A 26,281-nucleotide genomic window follows, 5' to 3' on the forward strand; every position below is an offset into this window, starting at 1 on the left:
CCTGAACTTTATATAATAATGTACTTCCAGACTTAAAGAATAGTTCTGAAAACATTGCATAAAAATTTCTTTTTTTAAAACTAACTTGCAATAAAGATGGGAAAGGAGAGCTTCCCTAGTGGCTCAGTGGTAAAGAATCTGCCTGTCAGTGCAGGAGATGCAGGTTCAATCCCTGGTCCGGGAAGATCCCACACGCTGTGGAGCAACTAAATCCGTGCACCACAACTAATGACCCTGTGCTCTAGAGTCTGTGTTCTGCAACAAGAGAAGCCACCACAATAAGTGCATGCAACAAGGAAGACCCAGCACAGCCAAAAATAAATTTAAAAATTCTTAAAGCTGGGAAAAAATAAAAAGCTAGTAATTTGTACCTTTAAAAAAAAAAGTAAGTAATTAACTTGCAGATATCTTGGCCCTTTACACCTAAATTTTTCACAACAGGTTATTTCCTCAAAGCAAGGACATTTCTTTATATATGCGAGTCACAGCCTCAACACAGCATACTGCGAGATTCTTCCTGTGATAGGTAAACTTGGTTTTTAGGCTACATTTTAGAATATTTTTTCCCCGAAGGATTGCTTAGGCTCCCAACTACCCAGCCAGGCGGGACCAAGACTCCTAATGTAGTCGGAAATACAATCAGGACGTTGGCACAAGTTCCACAAGTAAACATAAAAAGGAACTCTTCACTCTGTGTTTAGAAACCGGGGAACCTGATTGACATCAGAAATCTCTTGATTTCTGATGGCCGTGGGTAAATTCTAAGTTCTTTGATCTATGTTGTTCAAAAGTCAAAAGGAAATTTCTCTTGACAGGGGACTTCTGTATCCTCCATCTTAAGCGAAACAAATGATACTTCAGGAAAATACCACTTGCAATAAGGAATGTTCTCACATATGACGTGCAGCTATGTCTGTATCTCCCTGAGGATACTTTGTTGCCATAAGTGGACAAAGCATGCTCCATGTAAAATCCGCGTCCAAGAAACCACTAAAGAAAAATAAACCCTGATTCAGACAGTGGAGTCTGAATTTTGAGACCGTGAGAGATTTTTTGGGATTAATAGTGTAGCTAAAAATAAGAGGACTGACCCAGTTTGCTGGGAGGTCAAAATGAAAACTAGATTTGTGGAACAGTATCGCTTTGTGATAATATACCTCATTTTTTCCTCTTGTTGGAACATATGGCACCACTGACTTTAAATAGCTCAAGATCTAAAGCGGTCTAAATTATCTTAAATCTGACTCAGAATCAGTGAAACCTGATGATTGTTCATGTAGCACTCATATTTAGGCCGGTCTATCAGAGAAGAGGAAATCTAAAAATGTGGGAGGTGGAGGAGAGGAGAAACTGCTGTTGAGGGTAGACCATCACGGCAGAAGTGACAGGTAAGGTCTCACCTAGAGAAGGGAGCAGGCCTCCCCGGTGGCTCAGTGGTAAAGAATCTGCCTGCCGTGCAGGAGACGCAGGAGAGGAGGGTTCGATCCCTGGATGGGGAAGCTCCCCTGGAGGAGGGCACGGCAACCCACTCCAGTATTCTTGCCTGGAAAGTCCCCATGGACAGAGGAGCCTGGCGGGCTACAGTCCATGGGGTCATGAAGAGTCGGACACAACTGAGCGACTAAACACCACCACAGGGGGAGCTAAGATCCTTGCAGCAACAAAGCCCACGTGACGCAACTAGAGACCCAGCGCAGCCAAAAAGGTAAATACAAATAATGTTTTTAAAAGATAACAAAAAAAGATGTTATAGCCTGACACAGTTGCACACGCGCCGCACGGTGATCTTAACCTCCCAGCCTTGGCAAGCAATCACCTGAACACCACCAGGGTTCTCCCCCAAATCAGCATTTTAGACACATTGTGCTCCATTGAACTACAGGGCAGTCCATGCTTAGAGGTAATTTCGGTCTTAGGGGAGAACGCAGAAAGGAAGGATGTCCTTTGGTTTTTAGGTACATTCTTTTTCTCAGCGTCTGAATAACAATAACCTGTTTCCTGAACACTTTCCTGCTCTGGCTCCTATGTAATTTCCTGCCTGACAAACAGTCTGGCAAAAAAAAAAAAAAGTCGGGGGGAGAAATTCATAGTCTTTCCTGCAGATTTCTGGTTCAGGAAAATTTTATCGTGATGGTAGCTTGAAGACCATAGGGTGGGTTGGGTTTATGAACTGCCTTGCAGGTGTGTTGGCAGCCAGGTTTCTTCTGCGACATGGTTTCTGGGCCATACTCATCTTTGACACCTTGTTTTGTTTTGAGGCCTGTCTTCTGTGAAGGGGATGCTGAGGCCATTGTGCAGTGATGCCTTTGTATGGATATACCTCATAGCAGTGGTCAGACTGTAATGTGCTTAGGACTGGCCTGGGATTAGATGTACCGTGCTGAGTGAAATAAGTCAGATAAAGACAAACTATATGATGTTACTTATGTGCGGAATTTAGAAAATGCAACAAACTAGTGAGTATAACCAAAAAAAAAGAAAAAGCAGACTTCAAAATAAGGAGAACAAACTAGTGGTTACCATGGGGAGAGGGAAGAAGGAAGGGGCAACATAGGAGTAGGGGAGTAAAAGGTACATACTATTAGGTATAAAATAAGCTACAAGAATACACTATTCATCACAGGGAATATGGCCAATATTTTATAGTAGCTGTAAATGGAGTATACCCTTTAAAAATCAGGAATCACTATATTGTACATTATATGCTAAAGCTGAAACTCCAATACTTTAGCCACCTCATGCGAAGAGTTGACTCATTGGAAAAGACTCTGATGCTGGGAGGGATTGGGGGCAGGAGGAGAAGGGGATGACAGAGGATGAGATGGCTGGATGGCATCACCGACTTGATGCACATGAGTTTGGATAAACTCCGGGAGCTGGTGATGGACAGGGAGGCCTGGTGTGCTACAATTCATGGGGTTGCAAAGAGTCAGACACGACTGAGTGACTGAACTAAACACTATGGTGGAAAAAAGTGAAGGCAAAAGAAGGGGGCAGCAGAGGATGAGATGGTTAGATAGCATCAGTGACTCAATGGACATGAATTTGAGCAAACTCCAGGAGATAGCAAAGGACCAGGGAGCCTGGCATGCTGCGGTCCATGCGATCACAAAGTGTCAGACATGACTTAGCGGCTGAACAACAACATATTATACATCTGTAACTTATATAATATTGAAGATGGACTATACTTCACAGTTTTTTAAAAAAATTGCCTGGGGACCATGTTAAATGTGTAGATTCTGTTTCCCTAGCTCAGGCTGGAACCTGAGATTATGATTTCAACAAGCTCTTGGGGGATGCCCACATAGCAAGATAAGGGGATTCAAAGTGAAGAAACTACGAAGACCATCCATCCAACTCCCCCTAATTTTATAGATAAGGAACGCAAAGCTTAGGGAGTTTCAGAGACCATGGTCACGTTGAAAGTAAAAGTGAAGTCGCTTAGTCGTGTCCAACTCTTTGTGACCCCATGGGCTGTAGCCTACCAGGCTCCTCTGTCCATGGGATTTTCCAGGTAAAAATGCCGGAGTGGGTTGCCACTGCCTTTTCCAGGGGATCTTTCCCAACCCAGAGATCGAACCCAAGTCTCTCTCATTTCAGGCAGGTGCTTTACTGTCTAAGCCACCAGGGAAGCCCGGTCACGTTAAGTACAATATAGTGAACAGCATGGTAGTTATATGCTAAACCATGAATCAGACGTGCATGGACTGTGATTGGAAAATTAAATCTGATCTCATAGTCTTGGTGTGGGCAAAATGCCTAGCACAGATGACAGCAGATTTATAGTAGAGCTTCTCAATAGGGAAAAAATTACATCCTTTTTATAAATATGCCGCTGCATCTGTGGCAGTTGCAAAGGGTGGGGTTGAGGGTAAATGCATTGTTCAGAGGTGTAGTCCTCAGTGCTTTCAGATATATAAGTAATTATTTATTAAAATGTAAGAAATAATCAGGTGAGACTCTCCTGTTAGACAAGGTTGAAAAGAAATTTCCATTTGGAGGAGAGGCTGTAGATAAATGTGTCTATTTCCACCAGAACCAGAAAATAGGAGGGAAATGCTAACAACGATGCAGGTTCAATTCTATATGAAAGAAAACCCAGCAAGCCTAGGTGTGTTCACCAGTCTCCAAATCTGACCTTTACTAGCCGTGTTTCACAGGGGAAAAGACAAGAGTTGGACCTCCTCTGTATAACGGAGGTTTCCTCCCTGCCCCAAATGTGTTCAAAGGATGGAAAAGGTAGTTCAGTAATTACACCTGAAGCTTGTAGAAGAACTGACTTAATGTTTATAAAGTTCATTTTCATGAAACCTTAAATGTGGCAGTAAAACTTTTAGGAGGAGTTAGGCAAGTGGGTTAATCATTAAAAGGAGAGCATTAGATGAATTACCTAGGATTCATCTCTTTCCTTTTCAGAAGTCCTTTTGTTGTAGCCACATGTTCCAGGAAACACTCACTCAGAAGGACAATGCAGATATTGGAGTGCAGTTGAGTATACCTGCGGGCCCAAGGCAGAGTCTCCTCTTAGCCAAGGACCCCGACCAGTTTTTGTGAAAACCTTATGTACCCTAAATGTATAAGGGTCCCTAAAACTAATCTGAATAAAGGAAAAAGAAAGATACAATCAAAGTTAACCGTGATCATATGCCTTAAGCCTAGGTAGTTAACAGTGGACGATTATCAATAGGCCTGTGGTCATACCCGAATAAGCATAATAGAATGTATGATTCTGTTTGGTTGCACAGATAATTAGGGTATTAATTAGGGTATTTTTTAAGGCAACGGAGATCCCTGGGGCTCTTCTTTCCAGGGGCCTGGTTTTCTAGTTGGTATGTCATCTCCATAGATACTGGGCATGTAGCTCAAAGTCCACAGTCCGGCCCAAGATGGAGTCCTGCTTTCAAGACAGAGCTTGTTCTGTTTCCTCCTTCACTTTTATGAGGCCACATCTCTCCAAATAAATTCTCATGGAAGTCTACTGCTTCTCCCAGAACAAAATATGTTAGTCATTTGAAGATGAAATCAGCCAGGGATCTCTTTTGATGTTGCTTTTTAAACAAATACATATTTGAAATATTTTTAATGACAGCTATGTGGTGAGATGTTTTGTTTTTCTTATTTGCTAGAAGTATGCCTGATATGGGCTTCCCAGGTGGCACTGGTGGTAAAGAACCCACTTGCCAATTCAGAAGACATAAGAGATGGGGACTGGATCCCTGAGTCAGGAAGATCCCCTGGAGGAGGGCATGACAGCCCACTCCAATATCCATGCCTGGAGAATCCCATGGACAGAACAGCCTGGCGGGCTACAGTCCATAGGGTCACAAAGACTAGCACAGAACTGAAGTGGCTTAACACGCACGCACACACATGCCTGATACATATCCTCAAAGCATTTTTGACAGGGCAGCATACAGTGGGTTTGATTGCGTGTTGAATATTTGAAATTAAACTTCTTTTTGTTGTTTAAACTGTAGGTTAAATATTACCATCACTGAATTTAGTTAAATATTTCCATTTTTAACTACAAGACTCATAAGCTCGATCGGGTATTACAGAAGATATTTGACTACAGAGGTAACTGCTGTAATTTTGGGCAGTAACAATTAGCTTTTACAAAAATAAAGTCTTGAGGGAAATGTGCCTAGTCTTTTAGTTTAATTTAGCAGTTGGCAAATGTAGATGCTTAAAAGCTTTGAAATCCCAATATATGCCATCAAAGTGCTGTAATAAAATAATAAATTAATTCAGATAAAAAGATTATCCATCAGGGCCACCAACATAGTAGAAGTGTGGTTTCTGTGTGATCAGTCTGACCATAAAATTCAAAGATAAAGTTTCACTCAGACTGAACAATAAGATAATTGCATTTAGTTCTGGATGTTTTTTTATCATAGGAGGAATTGTTTGGTACGAATTGTGTTAACAGTTGGTAAAAACCTGAGCCCTTAATAATGTCAAGAAGTAGGTGGCTGTCTTAGACATTTTATGATCACAGAATTGAATCCTACTCCCACTAACGGTAATCCATCATTTCCACCCTCTTTTCCTCTTATAAACACCACGCTGAGTTCATTGTTCCAAGTGAGATGACCAGAGGGGGCTGTTTCTAAATCTCCTGTGTCACATTGAAATAGAAAAGTGGATTTCTACTTTGGTACCAAAAATGTCTTTCACGTCTAAGTGCTTTTCACTCTACTGAAAATGTAATGTTTCTTGAATATTTCATTCTTTCATTTTCTGAAAATGAATATAATAAACCAGGAAAATTAACCACCATGGGGCTCTCTACATTTTAGCGGCCATTTGGAGGAAATTTCCTGCCAACGGTATTAGAGATAAAAGAGAAATGAGGGAACACCATGATTTGCTGCAATCTGAAATGCTGTGCGTGTTTTATGAAGCACAGATGTAAGATTTACCACCGTGACAGCGCCCTTGTTGTTATTGTCACTCAGTCATGTCCAACCTCCTTGTGACCCTGTGGACAGTAGCCCGCAGGGCTCCTCTGTCCATGAGATTCTCCAGGCAAGAATACTGGAATGAGTTACCATGCCCTCCTCCAGGGGATCTCCCAACCCAGGGATCAAACCTAATGCTCCTGCATTGGCAGGTGGGTTCTTTACACTCTGATAGTATGTTTTGAAAGGAGAAGCAGCAGAGGAGAAAGACAGGATGTTTGGGTTGATAGCCCGTGAGGAATGTTGCCAGGCAGGGCTGTGTACCCCATAGAAGAGAAGGCTGGCACAGAGCTTCATGTCTGCAAGGCCACAACCAGCAGGGCTAGGGGCTTGTTGCTTTGCTGCCTCAGAACACATATTGTGCAGCCCCTGGGAGCATTTGAGGAAGACAGATTGTTTTCAAGGCAAAACAATGAGAACTGTTCAGGAGTGGAGCAAGCAGGCAGCCTGTTACTTACGCTTTTCTTGTTCTTACACATGTTCATGGAAAAACCAGAAACTCACTAGATATGTCCTTCAGCTTAAAAGAAACTATACCTGGCTTACTGAGGCCAGTGCACTGCAAACACCCCACCGAAGCATCCTCTCCATTCCTCTGCGATCCGTCGACTAGGAGAATCTACCTGTGTCTGGAGGGAAGGACTATTCCAGGTTTCTCACTGGGGGAAGTGGTGCACCAGGTCAGAGCATCCACCTTGGTCTAAGCCATCCTCCCAGGGCACAAATCTTACCTTGGGCATTGTTAGCTATGATTCTGTATAAGTGGCTTATCTACCATGTGCCTCAGTTTTCCTGTCTATAGGATGGAGGTGATAACAGTACCCACATCGTAAATAAAATTGTGCCTTGCAGTCGTGCCTAGCAGACAGGAAGTGGTAGCCGCTGCCGCTGCTTCTGTTGTAACTGTTGCTGTTACCCAAGATGTGGCTTTTGTTTGGTTTAGATGAGCTGCTGCAGAAAGAGCAAAACTACTCGGACGATGTCTTGGCCAACATAATCAGTGAGCCGAGGATCAGCTACGGCAATGATGCTCTCATGCCGTCTTTGACCGAAACCAAAACCACCGTGGAGCTTCTTCCCGTGAATGGCGAGTTCAGCCTGGACGACCTCCAGCCCTGGCATCCTTTCGGGGTTGACTCTGTGCCCGCCAACACGGAAAATGAAGGTAAGAAGCCCAAGAGGGAACAACCGTCTGCTACGTATGTAATCTCTCTCACATTCCTAAAGGGTGAATTTCTATATGAATTGTTTTAAATGCTTTCTCACTGAGAGGTGTTTTGTTGGTTCTGGAATGAAAGCACAGCACCCAGTTAGTGTCCTTGAGACAGTGGCCACAAATGCCCACCTTCAAAGAAAACAGGTGATAGAATTACGGAAATCGCAGTTCATTCAGTGAACAGAGAAATTTCGATGGGGCCTGTATAAATGGAGGTTTGAAAGGGACCCAAAAGGTCCTTGTCAGTTATTTATTTTAGTGCATTAAATTTCAGATTGCATCAAATGTGAAAGGCAAAGATAGAGAAACACTCAGATCATGAAATATAATTTTGCTTAAGAGTTAACACAGTTTGAGGTTTAGAAAGTTAAATACAAAGCATTTGTCAAAATTAAGAAGCACATTAATCTAAATGTTACTTCCTTTGATAATTCAAAGAAGCAAGATTTTTCCCTGTCAATAAACTGGTACAATGGATTATATATATACTCTTTCACAGGGATTTCTTAGCAAAACTTTTCAAATAGTATCTATTGGGCAGAGAGAATTTTTTAGTTCTTATTCCATTACATGTTTCAGAAGTGTGAAATTTCAAACAGGGGAACACCTTGATTTTGAGATACTAATAGTTTGTTTTTCAAGAACACAGGATTTTATCTGTGATTCTTCTTTGTTAAAGTAACGACTTTTGATGGCAATATTTGTAATATGAATATTTGTAGTATGGATACCTCAAAATACAGTCAGTCGCTCCTCCAACTAAATATAAATCCAGTTTTAGACCTTAAGTGCACTGGAGAAACTTTTTTTAAGAACCATTGCAAAAAATCTTTAATATAGACTGCTCTCATAAGAGGGGTAATCACCACAAATTTGTTTTATTCATTTGGAAAAAGGTACCTTTTGATAATATCAGATACAAACAGCAGTGTTATTTATAATGTAAAAGTAGTTAAGACTACCATTTATAAAAACAATTCTAACATGGAAAAAATATAAGGAGATTTAGTATCAAAGAGCTGGGTGACTTATGAAATTGTATTATTACTAGAATGCTACTTGTGTCATTTTTTTAAAGATAAATACATTTTGGTCATTTAAAATCCTCATCACTCAATCTCAAATGAGAATTGTTTGCAAAAAATGTCCAATCTCATTTTGTAAATAGAACACACGGAAGACTTCCTCTTTTCTTTTAAGATAACGGGTTAATTGACAGAAAAATAGGTAACATGTATGAGGTTTCACAAACTTTAGTAGCAAATTATAGTCCTTTATGCCTTTTTTATACCAGTGTTAAATGTGTAGTTTGTCATTTATGTCCAGGTTTTAGCTTTTTTCAGAAAAACTTAAATACATAGATTATTTTTATTAAAAATTACCCCTGCCACTGAGAACTTATTTATCTCCAGTGTGCTTCTAAAATTATAAAGAAATTGCCTATCAATTGCTTATAATTTAAGACCTTTCACATATCTTTAAGTATATATTTTCCATAAATGAAATGTTCCCATTTAATATTTTCAGTTATATATTGATTTTGGAAAAGTAGGACAAAACGTACTTTAGAGTTTACCTAAATCATTTTTATGAACACACACACAAGTAATAGAGACTATAAATTGTAATTTATTTATGGGTAAAGTTTATGGGAAGAGATTTAGAAAGCTAACAACAGAAGCTGAATTAGCAGCAAAGTGAAATTAATTCACAGATATTAGCGTTGATGTTTGTTGTAATATTCGGTATATCCTTTAAAAATGTGAATCATGCAAAGCTTAATGAAGATAAAGATACTGTAGCCCTGTTTATGTTAACTCTTCAAATTTAGTGAAGACAAAGAAGTGCAGTGCATAGTTCCACACAGCACAGTAGAGAACAGCAAAAAGTTACAATAATCCCTGAAGGTGTTGCCTTCTCTGAATTTCAAAATTTCCCTTTCTCTATCAAGTATTAAGAGCTTAAGTGCTTCATATGTGAATATCGGCCTACATGTTTCCTTGGTTGTCTTTAATGAAGGAAACTGAACTTTGCATTTATTATATTAATAGCATAAATAATACCAACAGTTAAATAAATCTGCCTTCATATGCCCTAAGTATTTTATCTTGACCCTGCTGCTAAGTCGCTTCAGTGTGTCCGACTCTGTGCGACCCCATAGACAGCAGTCCGCCAGGCTCCCCCGTCCCTGGGATTCTCCAGGCAAGAACACAGGAGTGGGTTGCCATTTCCTTCTCCAATGCATGAAAGTGAAAAGTGAAAATGAAGTTGCTCAGTCATGTCCAACTCTTCACGACCCCATGGACTGCAGTCCACCAGGCTCCTCCATCCATGGGATTTTCCAGGCAGGAGTACTGGAGTGGGGTGCCTTTGCCTTCTCCGATCTTGACCCTATATGTATTCATATATGTATACATGATCACGGTTAAAAATTACATACATTCTATTTAAACATGCTTCTTATGTTAAACTTTGTAAATAGTAACCAAACTGATTTTGTTTAGAAAAAAAAGCAGGGGGTGGGGAGGAGAAATAGTGACTGTTCCTGTTATGTAGAAATAGCGAAAAGAATCATTTCATTTCAGTAGAGCGGCTTTCTGAAATCAAGCCCCTGGTGCCACGGTCAGCATTCTCATTGTCATCCTATTCTTCTGCCCCTTAACACTTCTCCCAAATCAAGCAAGAAACAATTAAGTGTTGTTCCAAGTTAGAAAGCATACTGTGATTTTTTTTTTTCCCCCTCCTTCTCTTGCAAATTAATCCAAAGAAGGAACACTGGACTTACTATCCTGGCTTTCCCCCAGAGTGATCTATTTGGATCACTGATCCAAAAGGTCAGGGTCAAGTACAAAATGGTTTGGCAATATCGCAGAACAGCAATGGACTAAATACATACCTCAGGACACTTGAGTGTTGCCAAGATTGATACCCAGTTGGACAAAGTCTGTGATTGAGTGCCTCTGGAGATCTGACTGGGAAATAGATTGCCTCAATTCAGTTCAGTTCAGTCGCTCATTCGTGTCTTTGTGACCCCATGAATTGCAGCATGCCAGGCCTCCCTGTCCATCACCAACTCCCGGAGTTCACTCAGGCTCACGCCCATTGAGTCAGTGGTGCCATCCAGCCATCGCATCCTCTGTCATCCCCTCCTCCTCCTCCCTCCAATCCCTCCCAGCATCAGAGTCTTTCCCAATGAGTCAACTCTTCGCATGAGGTGGCCAAAGTACTGGAGTTTCAGCTTTAGCATCATTCCTTCCAAAGAACACCCAGGACTGATCTCCTTCAGAATGGACTGGTTGGATCTCCTTGCAGTCCAAGGGACTCCCAAGAGTCTTCTCCAACACCACAGTTCAAAAGCATCAATTCTTCAGTGCTCAGCTTTCTTCACAGTCCAACTCTCACATCCATACATGACTACTGGGAAAACCATAGCCTTGACTAGACGGACCTTTGTTGGCTTCATTAAAAGAGCTAATGTTCTTATTAAATAAGGAAGTTATTGAATAACAGCCAACTCTTGCAGAAGAATATTAGAGGCAATAATAGTTAAGATCTCAGAGTTTGAGTTCTGTTTTTCACCATCATCAGACCAACCCTCCTTTTCTAAATGTTAAAAAGTCTTCTTAATGAATCTTAAAATGAGCTGACAGTGTTTAGGGGGTTAGTCAATATAATGGACGTCAAAGTAAATGTTTCAATAAGTGTTCAGGCTTGACTACCAGTGGAAAACATAGCAGTCTGCCCCCTTATGGATGTAACAAATATAGACGCAGACTGATACGGAGGTCCTGAATTGAAGTTTTTCTTCATATTATCCATTGGTGGGCTCTGGGAAGATCCAGGTTACAGTAAGAACTGTGCAAAAATGATTTGTATTTACACGTAAAGCTGAGTTAGGTTCTGGGCTCACATAATCATCAATACATAAATGTCCAGGGCTTCCCTGGTAGCTCAAATGGTCAAGAATCTGCCCTCAGTGTGGGAGACCCTGGTTTGACCCCTGGGTCAGAAAGATTCCCTGGAGAAGGGAATGGCAACTCACTGCAGTATTCTTATATTCTTGTCTGGAGAAATCCACGGACAGAGGAGCGGGTGGGCTACAGTCCATGGGGTCACAAGGAGTCGCACACGACTGAGCAACTCACGTGAACAACCACAAAAAGTGCAGCAGGAATTTAGGAAGCTGTGTCGGATGCAGGACAATGTTTATTTGTATGAGTTTGCCCTGTGCATTCCGTCTAGCATCCCAGGTCCCCAGCTATTAAATGCCATTAGTATCCTCCCGCCTATCACAGTGGCAATCCAAAAGACCTCCACATTCCCCACCATCCCACACTCCAGAATGCTGTGCATCAGAGTTTAAATTCCAGCTATGTGATCTGGGCCAAGTCACAAAGTGTCTCTGACTATTTCCTAGTTTATAAAATGAAGTTGATAATAATTGCTAACTCAAAGGGTGTAAGCATTAAATAAGATGGTATGAAAAGCTCTTAGTAAAGTGCTTGAAATGTAGGAAACGTTCAGTGGTAGCTTTGTTTTTAAAAAAGTAGAACTGGGACCTTATTAGAGAAGTTTTACAGCTTGTCTCGGAGAGTCACCCTATCACCTAAACAGTATCCATTAAGTCCCCTACATACGAATGGGAGTTTCATTCTGAGCACATATTCGTAAATCCAGTTCGTTCGTAAGTTCATCAGAGTTAGCCTAGGTACCCAACTAACACAACTGGCTATATAGTACTGTACTGTAATAGATGTATAATGCATTTCACACAAATAATACATAAAAGGGGCTTCCCTGGTGGCTCAGATGGTAAAGAATCTGCCTGCAATGCAGGAGGACAAGTTCGATCCCTGGGTCAGGAAGACACCCTGAAGAAGAGAATAGCAATCCCACTCCAGTATCCTTGCCTGGGAGATCTGATGGCCGGAGGAGCCTGGTGGGCAACAGTCCATGGAGTCACAAAGAGTCGGGCATGATTGAGTGACACATAGTACGTAAAAAGTAAACATCACTGAATTAAGTAAAACAGACAAACAAAAAAAGAAAACACGTTTCATCTTACAGCACAGTACCTTGAAAAGTACAGTAGGACCAGCTGCTTTTACACTTGCTTCTGGACATCCTGGGCTTGAAATAAAGATACTGTCCTACTGAACTCTGTCCTGTACTGCACAGTAAATTACAGAAAAGCACAGCCACCTGTAGAGGATCCGCCTGCACAGTGTACCCCAGACATGTGAGCTAACTGGCATGACTCAGTATGCCACCACACATTCACTTCTTTGAAAGTTTGCCACTCAAAGGTTCATATTTAGAAGACTTACTGTATGTAAGTCTTAAAATTAGTGAATGTAACAGACCATATAATAGTCCTAAAACCTCACTTTTTCTCCCCATCTTCCTCTTCTCGCTCTCCCCAGAGCCTCGTACCTAGCTAATCTTACCGACATGTGCTCCTATACAGGGCTAGTGAAAATATCTAAAATTCTCAAAGGATTTCCTTTCATTATTCCTGCAATCCTTATCATCATCAGAGCTTCAAAGGCCTACCAGAATTTGTTGTTTTTCTCAAGAACAATCAGTCAGATCCACACAGAGGGTCAATCACCCAGGCATTCTTTTAATTTATATTGAAAAAATAAGTGTGTCACAGAACAGTTTTCCAATATTTTAAGCTCTTTGACCAGCTGCAATTTGCCTTTGGGGATTTTTATTCTCTGGTTTTTCTGAGCCACAAAACTGAAATGGCTAAACCGAAGTGAGGCTGTTGTTCCTAAAACGGTTGTTCTCACGGATCATGAAATCATCTGGCTGGAAGCTTTTGTGTTGATAGCATTTGTGTCTGTTCTGTATTTGCATGACTCCCTGAACAGGCCAGGCTGAAGATCCAGAAAATGCAGTGGCTACTGGAAAGTCTTTGTGGCCAGGAGTCAGCTTGTCTGCACAGAGTGCTCTAGTATTCCTCCAGAGGCACAAGAGGTCTTGTAAGACCGGATGTGTGTGATTGCATCGAGAAATAGCCCCCTGGTCCATTTTCACTTAGCTATAATGCAGCAGTAAACAAAGCACTTTTAAAATGGGGAATATGGGATTAAATCATGTCCTTCATCAAACCTGGAAGCCAGGCCTTTTCAGGCCCCTCTTAATCAACGTGTAAAACTGGTTTCCTGTTGCCCTTGTATCACCTTGGGACTGGTGGGGAGGAGAGTTTATGCTGGGCAACTTTTAGCTTAGAATTGGTTTATTATTAATGCAGTGAACACCAGAACCAACAAACTCAGAAGTCCTTGAGTTGCTACCCTTCTGTTTCTCTCTTTTTGTAAGGGACTACTTGATGCAAAGCTGCTGCAGGCAGTGAAATAACACATTTCTGCTAAAGTTTTCATGTTTCTTATGTGTAATTTACTACACAGCCAAAGTAACATGTTTTGAACACTACTGAAGTTACTTTATATTGAAGTTAATTTCTGGCTCAAATTGTCTATTTGAAAAATTAGAAATATTTATTTTGGATTGGGAATAATACACTCCTTTGTCTTGTCAGTGGTTTTTTTTATTTTTTTCCTTTCAGTGATGTAATTATCTTTTTAAAAATGCATAGGTGTCTGATCACTGAACACAAGAATACCGTATTTTTTGAATATTTATTCATATTAAATCAGCCTCACATTGTTAAACTAAGGTTTACGTCACTAAAACTATTGTTGTTTATCTTCCCAAAAAACAGAAAAAGTATTTATTACTGTTTTCAAATAATACATGCACCTTCAAACAAAAAGGCAGAGAAATTTATAGGAGTGATCTCTCACCCACAATAAACTAATGATAGTTTTTTTGTGGTAGTATCTTTCAGGCTTGTTTCTATGCACAGTTGATGTGTTTCCATATTCCTTTGAGTAATTCAGGAATAGGGCTTCATCATTTGTAAAGGTCTTTGGCATACATGTATGTGTTCAGCCCTGGGAAAACCTAGATCCTGGTGACAGAACTGAGGTTCAGGAAGGATGACATTTGCCCAGGAACACTGAAAGTACAAGTGGTGGCATTAAAATGGACCCCAAGACTGACTACCAGGTCTTCAACCAAGATTTAAACCACAAACTCAGCTGCTTTCCCCTGAGTCACAGTTGCTAATGATTTAACCACTGATGAAGGTTTTGCTCTATGATTTTGGTATCTTTTTCTTCATCTGAAGCACCATCTGGGGCTCTTGTCATCAGGAAGTCCTCAAAAAGTACAATAATCCTTCCGTGAACACCATTTTATAAGGAGTAAGAAAGTCTCTTATACAATGGAAAAAGGATGAAATACAGAGAAACAGTATTGCTCACATGTATTTGTGAGTTGCAGAAAGAAGTGGGTCTTCATTTGATAGTGAACAGAGTATTAGTCATCCTCACAATAGGTGTCATAGATTAATTCATAAGTAGGATATTTAATAAATGCAATGTTATAGTATTGGAGAGTTTCTGAAATGGATTTTTAAGAATTTTTGTTTCCTCGTCACAATGAGAAGATAAGAGTTACTATTTCTATTAATATTTTACTTATTATAAAACAGCCTCAGATGTGGTCATTTGCCCTTGGTCACTTACACTGTAAATATCAGGTTTGGCTGTCTCCACCGCCCTTTCCCTTCTCACGCTGCCAGGGTGCATGATAAAGGACCAGATCACCTTTTCCTTTGGATGTATCCAAATGTCTTGGTATTCTCAGCAACGTTTTCTTCTCCTGTTTTGAAGACTTGGCTTGCTGCCATTTTCTTCTCCCTCACTGTTCCTGCCAGTTTGTGGCATTCAAAATTGACTTGGCATATAATCCCATCTTTGAATGCCTGGGCTGTTTGCATCCCTAAGCTGTATGGTCCTGTTGAAATTGCTGATCCAAATGCCATCCCGTCCAGGACACCTTCTCTTCCCACGGACACCACTGCTCACTTTTTCTTATCTTCTTACCTTTCTATTTCCAGGGCCATACCCAAGAGGCTTTATCCCTCCTTACTGGCTTTACCGACCTTTCCAGGTGGCTCAGTGGTAAAGAATCCACCTGCCAGTGCAGGAGACGTGGGTTCTATCCCTGGGTCAGGAAGGAGGAAAATGAAATGGCAACCCACTCTAGTATTCTTGCCTGGAATACCCCATGGACAGAGGAGCCTGGGGGGGTTACGGTCCATGGGGTCACAAAACCATCAGACATGACTTAGCGGCTAAAGAACGACAAACGACCTGGCTTCGCTGTCCCCTTGTCCATTGTTAATCCTAAAAGCTTTGTTTCTCTCCCTTGCCCATTTCTTGAAAGACCAGGGTAAGTTGAAGTTAATATTTTCTGAGAACTAGAAGCACTTTGGAAATACCAGCTAATGGTAAATAATAGTGGACACTATTGTGCTGCTGTCGATGTTTTCTTTGGGTCAAACCCCAAATTGTGAAAGTCGACAAACACAAAAGGAAATACTCTCACTTCATATATTTCAACTGTATGTCATCTGTTAAATAGAAACCAGTCTTTAAAAATACAGAGAGGAAAAAAAAGAAAACACAGAGAGGGAGATAAACTCTGGCTTACCTCTGCCTCCCTCAAACTGGGAACAGATTTGATTTCCTAAATGGCAGATTATGTGGTGAAGCTTTGTTCTCCTGATAAATTCCTATTTGCATTTGCCCTGAGGATTTAACTGAGTCCTTTTGTAGTTAATTAACTGTGAAATAAGATAAGGTTGGACAGTTGTAAAAGGAATTATCTTTAAGATTTTCCACTGGACTGGGTATCATGTATTTTATTTCTAATCAAAAGCCAAGAAACTATCTCTAAACTCACTGGGAGGAAAACCCACTCTCACCAGCCCCTCTCCTTTGATGTTGCCGCGTATCCTGGTGAGTGCTTTTATTGGAAAACTTAAGGAGCAGGATTGGCACGTCAATAGCGATAAGCCTTTTGAAGTGGTACCCCTCCCATCCTTGATGCTCGAGATTAACTGTTCTTTTCTAGCTGCTCCTTTTTTTATATATGCTTTTTTCCCTGCACTGTGTTCAGGAGCCACAACTTAACCATCTCGATTTGTCGTTTGCTTTCTGTGTGTCTTGCTTCCTGTACCCAGTCGAGCCTGTTGACGCCCGCCCTGCTGCCGACCGAGGACTCACCACTCGACCAGGTATAACCCGGGTACCCTCCTTCCCACCGCGTCCCGTGCTTAGGCAGACGAAGCCCTTTTCTCCGGGGTCAGTCCCTCCGCATTGCAAGGTTGGAGAAGCAGGATGTGAAAGGACCATGGAAAACACACTTTAAAACTCTCCCTTGTTTTCCCTTACACTTCATTTCCCAAGTTCCCAATTAGGTGATTTTTTTTTTTTTAATTCTTTCTGAGCGTTCCTTTTGAAACAATGAGAAGGAGCCCTTCCAAAGCTTGGGATTTTTTTTTTTCCTTTTTTAAGTGGAGAGGGTTCTAGAGACCCTATCTTTCCTCGAAAAATGGAAACCTACACAGAGGTAGACTCCAGCTGGTGGCGACCTGGTTACTTCTAGGAGCATCTCGTTTCTTCCTTTCTTGTTTGGTATCCGGATGCTCCTTTTCTAACTGAACTGGGCTCAAACTTCAGTTCTTGTTAGACGTGTCTTCCTAAAAATAGCAGAATTAGAATATCTTTAGAGCCCAGAAATATTTTCATTTTATCTTTTGTGGGTTGTATATAGTTATTCTTGATGAGTGTCTAAAACACAGCAGAAGTCCCATGCCTAATTTTCCATACAAGTCCTTTATTTTTTATGCTACTTTAAGTTCCCATTAACACTAGTATGGACACTTCTCTTTTTTTTTGTAATTTCCTGAATGTTAAGAAGAAACGCGTTTTCACCTTTGTTCTGTATTGAGCCTAGGTCTCAAATTTACTTTTACACACAACAAAAGCATATACATGCCTGGTTTTGACCCCATGCACAACCTCACCCAACTGAAAGCACCATTGCTTTCCTTGGATCAGAGAGAGGAGAGAAGTTAACTAAATTGGCAAATCTCTCTATATATTTTGGGAAGATTTTACTCCCAAGAGTGCAACCCTGCCCATATTTACCCTCTGTATCCTCATAACGTCCCCTGCAGTAATCTCGGAACAAGGTGTTAACCTCACAGGGACATGTTAATGCTAAGAGGTTGTTGACCTCTGATCCCCTGTTCAGATGCAGCCAGAATCAGGGCCCTGCCCCTCTTTCCTCCAGCTCAGGTTCAGGTTGCATCTGCCTCCAACCACCGTCACTGAGAAGTTCAGAGTCTGCCTGTGGCTTCTTCGTGCCTCTGCAGTGTAATTAACAGGGCATCAGGGATGGTGGAGTGACTGATCTTGACAGCCGATCTTGATTCTATGATCCCTTTCTGTAGGGCTTTTCAGAGACATAAATTACAGTAAGTCAGGCACAGCTTCAGCTCGCCTAACATCTTCCTTATTGCCCGTGTCACACAAGTGAATTTCAAGAAATAGGCAATTGACACATCCCCAGCCTGCTCAGCCCACTGATAGGACTCAAGGCTGAGGGTTGGTTCCGTTCTAACTGCATCTGAGACCGGCTCGGGTTGGTCCTTTGCCTTGGGCCATTTTCTCATGGCACTTCCTACTTTATTTTTAAAGAAAGAGATGCTTCTCAGCCACAAGCATACAGTGTGAATTAGAAGCACTCACTCAATACGTTTATTAAGTTGCTATATTGGGCACACAGGGCCATTATGTTCCTACTGAAATACCCAGGAAGAGGTAACACCACCAAAGTCTTTTTTTTTTTTTTAACATGAAATGGACTTTTCCATACATTCTTAAATGAAAGCAATTTGTTTTAAGAGTTAGAGGATATATAGAGATGGGAAGAAGCCTTTTCTAAAGTCCCCATTGTGACATTGGCAATAGCTCCTTTTATTTTATGAAGACCCCTTAGCTGCTTTGGAGGGTTGAAAGAATTGAAGTGATAAGGTCCTTGCTCTTAGGAACTTGAAGTAGCATAGAAGAACCATACTCTGCATATTTAGAAAGATGAGATGGAATTAGAAAGACAGGGAAATTCAAAGCAACAGAAAGTGTAAACCACCTTGTGATGTTTGGAATGTGAGCAGGTGGGCCATTAACCGAGGGGTGCATTGCTGGAGATGAACTTCAGGATGAGTTTTGAAAGGTTTGGATCACATCCATCTGCAAAGAGGAGAAGAGTTCTGTATGGATGAGAGAATGACCGGGGCCAGTCTTTCTTTCTTACACTGTTGTAAAACTTGAGTTCTGCCAGGAGAGGGCCATAGATGGGAAAGAGTTCTCAGAGAGAAAGTAAGGGAGACTCTAACTCAGGTATGTTTCTGAATAACTTTATTTGCTGCGTGTGTATTAAGATACACATATGCCCTGTATATTTTGCACTTGTAATGAGTCTTTTGGACACGTGAATCAATTTTCCCCCCACATTTTCTATTGAATAGCATTAGTTTTGGTTCTTCATCATCACACTTTCTGAGCCCACATGCTTGAATCTGCTGTGCCAAATTATATTGTTTTTTTTCCTGAACTTAGAAGACCCTTCCAAGATTGTCCCATCATGTCATTCAACCGATGGCATTGTTTTTTACACAATCACTGTTGTCACTTGGAAACAAGTAGAGAAAGGGCTTTTGTATAATCACAGCTGAGGAAAAGAACTTCTCCTTGACTTTCATATCTGAAATACCAGGACACAGTAACTTCTAGAATGTAATGTCGCAGAGGGAAACCATAATATCAGTAGTGATTTCTGGGGACAGTGACTTTATAGCTACTCCGCTAGGCTTACTTCCTGAAAGAAAAAGACTCTGAAGGACGAGTTACACCATTTGACCAGAATAAAGAAGATAAATAGAGACATACCTCACTTTGTTGCACTTTACAGTTATTGCATTTTTTTTACAAACTGAAGGTTTGTGGCAACCCTGAGATAAGCAAGCTCCATTTTTCCAGTAGCATTTGCTCGACTCGTGTCTCTAGGTCACTGTTTGGTACCTCTCAGGTTATTTCGAACTTCTTTATTACCATTATATCATGGTGATCTGTGATAATCATCTTTGATGTTACTATTGCAAGAAGATTACAACTCGATGAAGGCTTAGATGATGGGTAGCCTTTTTTGGCAATAAAGTATTTTTAATTAAGGTACACACATTGTTTTTTAGAAATAGACTACAATGCAATGCACGCATAACCTTTATATGTACTGGGAAACCAAAAAATGTGTATGACTCACTTTATTGCAATATTTACTTTATTGCGATGGTCTGAAACTAAACCCCCAATGTCTCAGAGGTATGTTTCCACTGTAATTTAACCACCCTTCTCCAGTCCTAATAAAGAAAACCAGATCCTTTGAGAAAGCTTCTTTAGATGAACAGCAGGCTGTTCCTGACTCACCATGACTTAGAGAACAAGAGTCCCAGCAGGGCTTAGAGTAGAATCAGAGCAACTCACGGATTGCAGAGGGTAAACCTGCAAGCAAAGGTCCACGCGATTTATGTACATCTTCTTAAATCATCACATCTCACAAGACACAGTTTCAGCTTTTATTATCAACGATATTTCCCTGGTGAAAGCTTATTAGTTTTTCCCCTTTAAATGAGATTTGCTTAATGAAAGGCTCTTCGGTGACTGACTATACATGCTGTACAAAAAATGAACTCTTTTTTTCTGCTGAAAGTCCTGCAAGCTGTTGTGCCATAATTAATTATATGTTGTTCCGACTTACTGCATGAATTTGGAAATTTTTTGACCATTGAAAATACTCTTGGTATCCTTTCAGGAAGAGTGTGGGTTTTTAAAATTTTGAATGAAGAGCTAGCTCATTCTTTACCTTTTTATAATGTGGTTATTCTGTCTCACAAGTCTTGAAGGAAATGACTTTAGTTCAAAAAGACCTCAGATTTAAAAGGGTTTGTAGAAAGAGAAAAATGTACAACTAATGAGGGATAAACAAGCATTAGTGTCACAGCCGAATAAAAACTTGTATCAGGAAGATTAGAGATCAGAGTAAGATGAAATTTATTAGAAAGTACCGATCATTTTAAGGCAGGAACATAAATGAGAATGGAGAGCCTTAGAGTTCTTGCGACAGGGTTAGGGGTCAGGGACGGTCAGTGTGCTGAGCGGACCAGTTAAAAGATGAGAGAAGGAGAAATTGTCCCGCTTTGATGGTGCTTCTGTCTTTCATGTGTATTCTGAAGAGAATGGTCTTTTGTTAAAAGGAAATCAAAGCCCTAGAAAGATGAAGATGAGAGAAGAAGGCACTAGTCCTTTGTAATGGGCTTCCCAGGTGGCGCAGTGGTAAAGAACCCACCTGCCAGTGCGGGAAACACAGGAGACGTGGGTTTGATCCCTGGGTCAGGAAGATTCCCTTGGAGAAGGAAATAGCAACCCACTCCAGTATTCCTGCCTGAAAAAAATCCCGTGGACAGAGGAGCCTGGCAGGCTGCAGTCCATGGGATCACAAAGAGGCACACCTGAGCACACAGTCTTTTGTGATAGCTATCTATTACTATATAATAAATAACCCCATAACTTAGCAACTTAAAAATAAACATTTCGCTTCTTGTAATGAATTTCAAGGATCTCAGGCATGGCTTAGCTGGATGCTTAAGGCTCAGGGTCTCTCAGGAGATTGCAGTCGAGACATCGTCAGAGCTGCATGCATCTGAGGGCTTGAGGTTCGGCTGGGCTGGTCAGGTGTTTTCCATGATGGTTCACTCACGTGGCAGTTGGCAGGAGACCTCGGTGCCTGCCTGTGTGAGTCTTTTTAATAGGACTGCTTGAGTGTCCTCACAACATGGCAGCCAGCTTTCCTCAGACCAAGTGATCTGAGAGATTACAAAGGAAGCTGTCCTTTCAGTCCAGCCTCAAGTCATCCAGCACCACTTTACTACATTCTGTTCATCAGAAGCAGGTCTCTATATCAGGTCTACACACAAGGGAATTAAGTCCCACCTCTTGATGCTAAGAGTATTTATAATTAGTGGCTATATTTTTAAACTGCCACACTTCTCTACCCAAGTGTAAGTCCCTAGGACCCAGGTAAATCACAGGCTAGGAGAACTTGAGGGCAAGATCATAGAACCGCTCTCACTGATCTTTGTGGATTAGCAAGACCTGGGAAGACAGGAATAAGAAAAACATAGTTCTCATGAGAAGACAGCATCACAGGCTGCTCCGGATGGAGACTGACATTGATCTAGGGTCCATCTTTGAATAGGTTGTTAAGTGGAAGCTCTTTGAGCAATTGGCCAAGGAATCAGTGATATGCCACGACCAGCATGAGCTCCCTGGATCCTGTCAAATTGTCCCCTTTTCTCTTTTGTATAGAGTGTGCTGTTAGACTGGCCCGTCATATGCTGTGGACATTGCTTTTCGCTTTTAACAAGATGTGTGACAGGGTTCACAGCACCTTGTAGACAAGATTGTGAGAGAGATAGGCCAAAAGCAAGAAATTAGGTCCCATGGGAGCTGAAGGAACTTGGAGCCCAAGTAGGAGAAAAATCAGCAGGAACGTGACGTCCCTTCTTGAGCTTCTGATCTGTTCAAGGCTATTGTGCAGAAGGGAGGTTCAGGCTTGTTCTGTGTTGAAAAAAGAGTGGAAGTTACAAGGAAACTGATTTTGGCTTAGTGTAAGAAACACCATTCTAGTAGACAAAGCTGTCTGAAAATGCAGGCAAACTGATCTATTCCTCTCTTTTCAAGTAGAGCTGAGAGTTTACCCCTGGGTGGGAAGAGCAGGAAACAGGTGATTTTAGAAGCCATTCTCATCCTAAAATTCAGACTTTTGATATTTAAATGCTACAACATGTAAATCATATTTATACTGTACTCTTTCACTTTGGGTTTTAAAAATTAGTTTGTGTTTTGTTTTTAAACTTCAAATTATCATCAGAAAAATTAAATTCATGATAACAATTAGTGTAAGGATCATATAGTAATTTATAAAGAAGCATTAGTACAGTAGAAATTCTCTTAGTCCCACAGAAACATTTTTCAAAAATTACATACTGCAGTTCTTTATTCAGCAGATGAACCAGTTACGTTTTGTATTAATATTTGCAACTAAATCACTTTACTAAATAAATGATACAGAGCTTCACTGCACAGATGCATGAGCATAATTTATTTGTAATAGGAACAAAGTCCCAAAGTAGCAGTTTTGTTCTACCAAGTAATTAATGCTCATTTTTAAAGCCTTTTATTACTTTTCCTGAAGGAAAGAGACACATTATAGGCTAAACTATAAGCCCCTAAACCAAGCCAGCATATTCTAGGAACAAATCCTTGCCACCCTCCCAACTAGCATTTAACTTCTATTTTTCCCCGTTAAGAAAAAAAATTATAGCATGTGCTTAAAGGCAATAGAAGCCTTAAGTTCAAATTTCTTTAATCTTTAATTTCTTTTTGTTGAAAAAAGGTAGTGGTTACGGATTTAAATATAGGGTGTCATTTTTCTTGAAGAAAGTCGTTAATCTATTTTTGTCTAACTTTAGGCTTAGGGGAAGTTTCTGGTAGGCTTTGTGTTGTAATGATATTGTTTATAGATAAAACAAATGGACTGGCCTGTGTGTTTTGATTATGGTACAATGCTTATGGTGTGATACAGGTTCGGGATTAACAAACATCAAGACGGAAGAGATCTCTGAAGTGAAGATGGATGCAGAATTCCGACATGATTCCGGATATGAAGTTCATCATCAAAAATTGGTAGGTGGCAGCCTGGATGGGGAGGGGAATTTGGGGGAGAATGGATCCATGTATGTGTATGGCTGAGTCCCTTCGCTGTTTACCTGAAACTATCACAACATTGTTAATTGGCGATATCCCAATACAAAATAAAAAGTTAAAAAATAAATAAAAATTGGTAGGTGAAAAAATAAATGATACAGATGAACTTACAAAGCAGAAACAGACTCACAGACTTAGAGACTGAACTTGTGGGATGACATGTGCATACAGCTATCTTTAAGATGGATAACCAACATGGTCCTACTGCAGAGCCCAGGAGACTCTGCTCTGTGTTACGTGGCAGCCTGGATGGGAGGGGAGTTTGGGCCTTCGCTGTTTACCTGAAACTATCACAACATTGTTAATTGGCTATATCCCAATACAAAAGAAAAACTTAAAAAAATAATTAAAAATTGGTAGGTGGCATAATCTACCTCTTCCGGCCACTGTGTCTTGCCTAGTGACTCGCATTCCTCCTGGGCCAGAAATCCAGTTAAGGAAAAGATTAAAACAAAAATAACATGCTTGCCTATAGGCTCATCATGAAAATAGGAAGAAAAGAAAAAGAGGCCCTTTAAGATGGTAGTTCTTAGTGTATGAAATGCTTATATAGCACCACCGACTCAATGGACATGAATTTGAGCAAATGCCAGGAGATAGTGGAGAACAGAGGAGCCTGGTGTGCTACAGTCAACGGGGTCACAGAGAGTTGGACACGACTTAGTGACTGAACAGCCACAAAAATAGGTCTAGAAAGCCGTTAAACTCACAAAGGACTTTAAATGGAATTAATTTCTAGTCTAGCAACCATTTTAATTTACTTCCTGTCTGTTTTCTAGGACAGCAGCCTTTTGGTATGTTTGTGTGAAGGATCAAAATCTCAAATAAACAGGTGCAAATACTACTTAGGTTCACAAAACAGCATTCCTGGCGGTTTGCTTAATTTCATGTTTGGAACTCTCTCCCTGGGTTTCTTCGCCTCTCCCTTGCCCATCCTTCGGTCCCCTCCCCGCCCTTTAAATTGTTCCTGAGGGGTAGGACGTTTGGGACCTCTGGAGGTGGGTAGAAGGGGTGGATGAGCGCTGTCCCCAGCAGTGCTGTTCAGCAGAAGACTTGGGCAGGAAAGACAGTGGCTTCCTTTTCAGATACACTCACCCTTCCCCGCCCCCCAAATGTTAGAATTGGAGTAAATTTAAAAAAACACCCATCATTTCCTTTAAGGTAATTACATAAAGCCCTTTACCAAAAGCCTCAGGTAAATCCGTCCTTCATGATGTTAGGGTTCCTCCCATCTTAAGAGTAAGTCCAGTGAGTAGCTTGAATTAATAATGGAAACAATTTGACTGCACATTCAGTAGTGTATAAAGGTGGTAGTAAAATTCTGAAAGCAGTAATAATCCTTGAAAAGGACACTCTTAGGCACTTTATTTTTGTTTCTCTGTGTATAAGTGTATGTGTCTTTTTTCCTTTCAAGGGAAACTGTCTTTCCAATATTTGTGAATAAAATTTATAAATCCAAGTATTAAACTCCGACAGAAGCACCTGTAAAGTATGATGCATGCCTCTTTTCACTGTAAACGACCGGGGCAATCCAAAACTGACTTGCAACTCAGATTTGCATCTTAACTCCCATAATCTTTTTGGTTAAAGCACATTGAACTCTTTGAAGCATGGTTTTCCTTGGCAGGTTAATCCAGTGTCAGTTATTATAGAATCAGGGTCACTCTTGATGTGGGTGAGGCTGAGGAGGTTAATAAAAAAAAACCTGGGAATTCTGCTCAAGAGTTGGATGCTGGTGGGGCAGAGAGCTGAAGACGAATGTGTGGCTTTGCGTTTTCTGGTGCCTGTGTCATGAAAACCCATCTCCGCAATTTCACGAACTCCTGTAATGAGACAGTGACTAATGCTGGCAGCAGCAATTATGAGAATCAGCTCCCTCTACTGAACTAGTTGATAAGATAATGTACTATAATTAGTGCGATGAATATTACAAAATTACAGTATTTTCTTAAAGACACAGGAAGATGTCCAGACTTACACACATTTCTGATTACCTCATACTTGTATCATTAGCTAATTAATGATTTGTTCTTTACAAATATGTTGAGGGAGTATATTTGTTTAGAAAGGAGCATAATTATGAACAGTTTCTAGTTTTGTTGCAGATAAACCATGAATAAAACTCTTCAAAATTTGCTTTATTTGCTGCATTTCATGTTGCCTTTTCAGATTGCTAGGATGTCAGTTCTAGTTTTGACTGTCATTTTACTATCTTGAGATTATATCGAAAGAATTATTTAGGGAGCTATTTGTATTAATTTATACAGCAAACGTGGTATATATTCTGTAGTCATTAAACCAGATGATCTGGCATAGGAGCATCTCCTTACATAAAAGATGATAAAAGTTGCTGTGTGCTTTTATAATTCCGTTCAAGTAAAGATGAAAAATAATGACTCGCTTTTACAAACAGTATGAAGGAATGTAGTATAATAAATTTATCACTGAATAAATTTCTTCTTCACAGTATTCTCTAAATTCTTTTCATGTTTAACTCAAATAAACATCAAGACTAAAACATTTTTAGTTGGGTTGCCAGAAACATCATAGTAAGAAAGCACATGTCAGTGTGTGGCTATTAAAATTCTTATCTTGTTGCCGACTGCTCCTTCTCTTTGAAATAAGTGCCTTATAAGCATATGATGCTTCTCAAGGTTAATTAGTGTCTTGCAGCATTATTGTGGCTTAAAGTAGGTAACAAGATGCCTTTTTTCTTTGGTTTAATGCCTTTGTCTTAGAATGCATGTTCCTGTGTATTGAAAATGTCCTTCCAAGAAAACAACGGCATCTGT

At 40.5% G+C, this 26,281-nt stretch overlaps 1 protein-coding gene across 6 annotated transcripts in view; it reads left to right on the top strand.

The window, feature by feature from the left end:
- The window catches only part of APP (amyloid beta precursor protein), a 313,643-nt gene that overhangs the window by 273,707 nt on the left and 13,655 nt on the right, over window positions 1-26,281 (top strand). For 3 of the 6 annotated variants that reach the window (XM_069549724.1, XM_069549746.1, XM_069549767.1), the window contains 3 exons: window positions 7,408-7,629; window positions 16,781-16,834; window positions 23,308-23,408. In XM_069549724.1, the coding sequence (XP_069405825.1) occupies window positions 7,408-7,629; window positions 16,781-16,834; window positions 23,308-23,408 (377 nt within the window). The remainder of the gene's footprint in view (window positions 1-7,407; window positions 7,630-16,780; window positions 16,835-23,307; window positions 23,409-26,281) is intronic. The other 3 variants (XM_069549735.1, XM_069549757.1, XM_069549773.1) reach the window with 1 other exon arrangement.

Source organism: Ovis canadensis, chromosome 1 (assembly GCF_042477335.2).
Source record: "Ovis canadensis isolate MfBH-ARS-UI-01 breed Bighorn chromosome 1, ARS-UI_OviCan_v2, whole genome shotgun sequence".
Lineage (NCBI taxonomy): Eukaryota > Metazoa > Chordata > Mammalia > Artiodactyla > Bovidae > Ovis > Ovis canadensis.